The sequence below is a fragment of the Suncus etruscus genome, chromosome 5 (genome assembly GCF_024139225.1).
Source record: "Suncus etruscus isolate mSunEtr1 chromosome 5, mSunEtr1.pri.cur, whole genome shotgun sequence".
NCBI lineage: Eukaryota > Metazoa > Chordata > Mammalia > Eulipotyphla > Soricidae > Suncus > Suncus etruscus.
The window spans coordinates 95,959,026-95,962,681 of record NC_064852.1 but is presented as its reverse complement, the minus strand read 5'-3'; the positions used below and the strand labels follow the sequence as shown (position 1 = coordinate 95,962,681).

General features: G+C 62.9%; 1 protein-coding gene across 1 annotated transcript; it reads left to right on the top strand.

The window, feature by feature from the left end:
* The first annotated feature begins 920 nt into the window (after nucleotides 1-920).
* SP5 (Sp5 transcription factor) lies at nucleotides 921-3,043 on the top strand. Its single transcript, XM_049773465.1, has 2 exons — nucleotides 921-971; nucleotides 1,685-3,043. Exons 1-2 carry the CDS (start codon nucleotides 921-923, stop codon nucleotides 2,837-2,839), a joined length of 1,206 nt encoding a protein of 401 aa, XP_049629422.1. The 3' UTR covers nucleotides 2,840-3,043.
* Nucleotides 3,044-3,656: the final 613 nt, after the last annotated feature.

Genomic DNA, 3,656 nt, shown 5'->3' with positions numbered 1-3,656 from the left:
CTAAAGTTGTAACTCGAGCAAACTTCCAGGTCGCTGTCGGGACGTCCCTAGAAAACCAGGATAGCTGGTTATGTAGGTGGCCCGGGAGCGTGCGCGCCACCCTCCGACATCCTGGGCGGCCTCTTGGCTCCGCCCTGGTTCACCTCCGGACCGGTGACTCCTTAGTCACCGGAGCCTGGAGCCCAGCTGTCCACCGCGTTAACACTCCAGTGCTTGCGCTGTCCTGGTATGGAGTGTTAAGTACCCAGAGGGGAGGGACTTCGCCAAGTCCGGGGGTCTAGAGGCCGAAGGCAGATTTCAAAGAGATAACAAAGACACTTTGTCACTTGGGGCGCAAATCTGTAATTGCACGGGGCGGGATGAGAGGGGGTGATCCAATGTCTCAAGCAACCCCAAGCGCGGGTCTCCAGGCGGCGAGGCCCCCTTTGATCAGGAAAATCCAATTATTTGTGTATATACATTTCCCACATAGTGATTACTTCATTAATTGTCCCGCCTTTATCTCCTCCCTTCCCATCCCCCCTAATAATCAGTTCTTTTATCCAGACCAACAAACACACCATAGGAGCTTTGTGGATTCAAAGGATTTGCTTTCGCTTCTGAAAGAGCCGCTATTCTTTGATGATTGGGTAGCGGCAAACTTCAAAGCCATAAATCTTCCCTCTGACTGGCTGGCGGCCCAGCAAAGTCCTTATCAAATTCTTGGAGGTGATCCTGAAGCGCTCAGACTGCGCGCCGAACCGGGCGGGCGAGCGAGCGAGTGGGGCGCGGCTAGGGGCGCAAGGCGGGGAGGGCCCGGGCGCTCAGAGCGAGCCCGCGCCGGGAGGACACGGGTTGGCCGTTCGCTCGTCCGTCCTCACCTTCGGGTCTCATGCGGTCGCGGCGCCGGGCTCCGCCGACCCGGCTCGCACGCTGTCGCCATGGCCGCCGTGGCCGTTCTCCGCAACGACTCGCTGCAGGCTTTCCTCCAGGTCAGGGTCGGGGTGGGCTGGGGGGATGGCCCTGAGATGAGTGCTGTCGGGGGTCTCTCCTTGGGTGCTGCCTGAATCTCAGAGGCAACCCTGCTCGGTGCATGCCTCTGAAGTCGGACTTGGGGGTGCTACCCGTGCCAACTTCACGCCAACCCTCTGGGGTCCAGTGCTTGGCCTTGGTGGGTTGGGGTGGGGTGGGGTGGGGAAAGGAAAGGAGGCGCGGAACCCAGATAGTTCCAAGGGACGTCTAGCTGCGAACAGGGTCAGGGGCTCACCCAGGCTTGAGCCCGCCCGCAGCGCCCGCTCCAGAGGCGGTCGTGGGAGGAGCGGGAAAGGTTCGGGGTGGGGGAAGCAAAGCTCTTAAAAGATGCGCGCGCGGGCGCTGGCTGGGGCTGGGGGCGTTCCCAGACCCCGTCTGACCGCGGAGCCCGCCGCCGCTCGTCGGACCCCAGGCCCGCACGTCGTGCCAGCTTCCTGGGAGGTTGGAAAGTGCCTCTGGGCGCCCAGTAGTTTAACCGGAGGCGCTCGCGTGCCCCGCATCCAGGTAGCGTGGGCACCAAAGTTTCACCGCGGGGCCGGGTGCTTGCGTGTGTGTGTGTGTTGGGGGCGGGATGGCCGCTGGAGTGGGGGTGGCCGGCTGGCCCGCAGGCCGCGCGCTCTGCTCTAATAACCTTTTGTCTCTTCTTCGCCTTCCCATGCCGCCGCCCCTGCAGGACCGCACCCCCAGCGCCTCCCCGGACCTGGGCAAACACTCGCCCCTGGCGCTGCTCGCCGCTACCTGTAGCCGCATCGGCCAGCCGGGGGCTGCAGCGCCCCCGGATTTCCTGCAGGTGCCCTACGACCCCGCGCTGGGCTCGCCCTCCCGTCTTTTCCATCCTTGGACCGCCGACATGCCGGCGCACTCGCCGGGCGCGCTGCCGCCCCCGCACCCCAGCTTGGGGCTGACGCCCCAGAAAACGCACCTGCAGCCGGCCTTCGGGGCGGCGCACGAGCTGCCGCTCACCCCACCCGCCGACCCGTCGTACCCTTACGAGTTCTCGCCGGTCAAAATGCTGCCCTCGAGCATGGCGGCGCTGCCCGCCAGCTGCGCGCCCGCCTATGTGCCCTACGCCGCCCAAGCTGCGCTGCCCCCCGGCTACTCCAACCTGCTGCCGCCGCCGCCGCCCCCGCCGCCACCGCCGCCCGCGTGCCGCCAGCTCTCCCCCAACCCGCCCCCCGAGGAGCTCCCGTGGTGGAGCATCCCGCAGCCGGGCGCCGGGCCCGGGACCCCGGGGATGTCGGGGAACAGCCTCCCGGGCTCCTGCGCCGGGGCTCCCCACACCCCGCGCTTCCCCGCCTCGGCGGCCGCCGCCGCTGCCGCCGCCGCCGCCGCCGCCCTGCAGCGGGGCCTGGTGCTCGGCCCGTCGGACTTCGCGCAGTACCAGAGCCAGATCGCCGCGCTGCTGCAGACCAAGGCCCCCCTGGCGGCCACGGCCAGGAGGTGCCGCCGCTGTCGCTGCCCCAACTGCCAGGCGGCGGGCGGCGCCCCCGAGGCGGAACCGGGCAAGAAGAAGCAGCATGTGTGCCACGTGCCGGGCTGCGGCAAGGTGTACGGCAAGACGTCGCACCTGAAGGCGCACCTGCGCTGGCACACGGGCGAGCGGCCCTTCGTGTGCAACTGGCTCTTCTGCGGCAAGAGCTTCACGCGCTCCGACGAGCTGCAGCGGCACCTGCGGACCCACACGGGCGAGAAGCGCTTCGCCTGTCCTGAGTGCGGCAAGCGCTTCATGCGCAGCGACCACCTGGCCAAGCACGTCAAGACGCACCAGAACAAGAAACTCAAAGTGGCAGAGGCCGGGGTCAAGCGGGAGGACCCGCGGGACCTCTGAGTCCACCTGGATTTTGCTCCTTTGCGTGAGGAGACGGCGCTGTGGGCCATGGGGCTGCAGAGATCCGGGGGGGACAGGCTGGTCTCCAGGTCACCCTGAGGATGCTCCTGAGACTGGGACTCCGGATTCTGGAGGGGCCTAGGAGGTAGGACTGAGACTAAGACAGTTTCCAGCTCTGGAGCCTCCTAGATGGTCTGGGAGACTGTCAGTTTGCTGCGGAGTTGGTGAGGGGGTGAGATTCTCCCCCCACCTCCCACCCCTCTTTGGCTGACCTCGCTTATAGCAAATGCTGCAGAAGGACCTTGTAAGATGTGGACTAGCGCTCGGGCTTTTTTAAAATTTTATTTTATTTTTTATTTTTATTTTTTGTGAGAACCCGGCCCGGTTTTGTACAGGTTATTTAATAACTTTGTTAAAGGATTATAATTATAATAATTATAACATTAATAAAACGTGACTTTTTGTCCTCTGCTCCACTCAGAGCTGCAGCATGAAATGTCTCTGTAAAGCGATGAGCAGTTACAGCGTGAAAATAAATACGTTAACTCCGGGTCATCTCAGGAAAGACCCTGCAGAGTCGGTCTCATTTGATCTTTTCTTCTGCTTCCAGGAGGTTTTGCAAAGCGGTCAGGTTTCACTGGGAATTGGATGGTTTCTGTAGGCTGCTCAGGTCGGAGGCTTTTCTGGTTTGGGAAGGTTTAGGGCAAAGTGTATTTGTTGGGTGCAAGGTTTAGAGAAAGCAGGGAAGGGACAGTGCAGTGATAGAGGATAGGGCAAGATTTTCCACTCACAGCTCCAGTTTTGCTGTCTTACGACG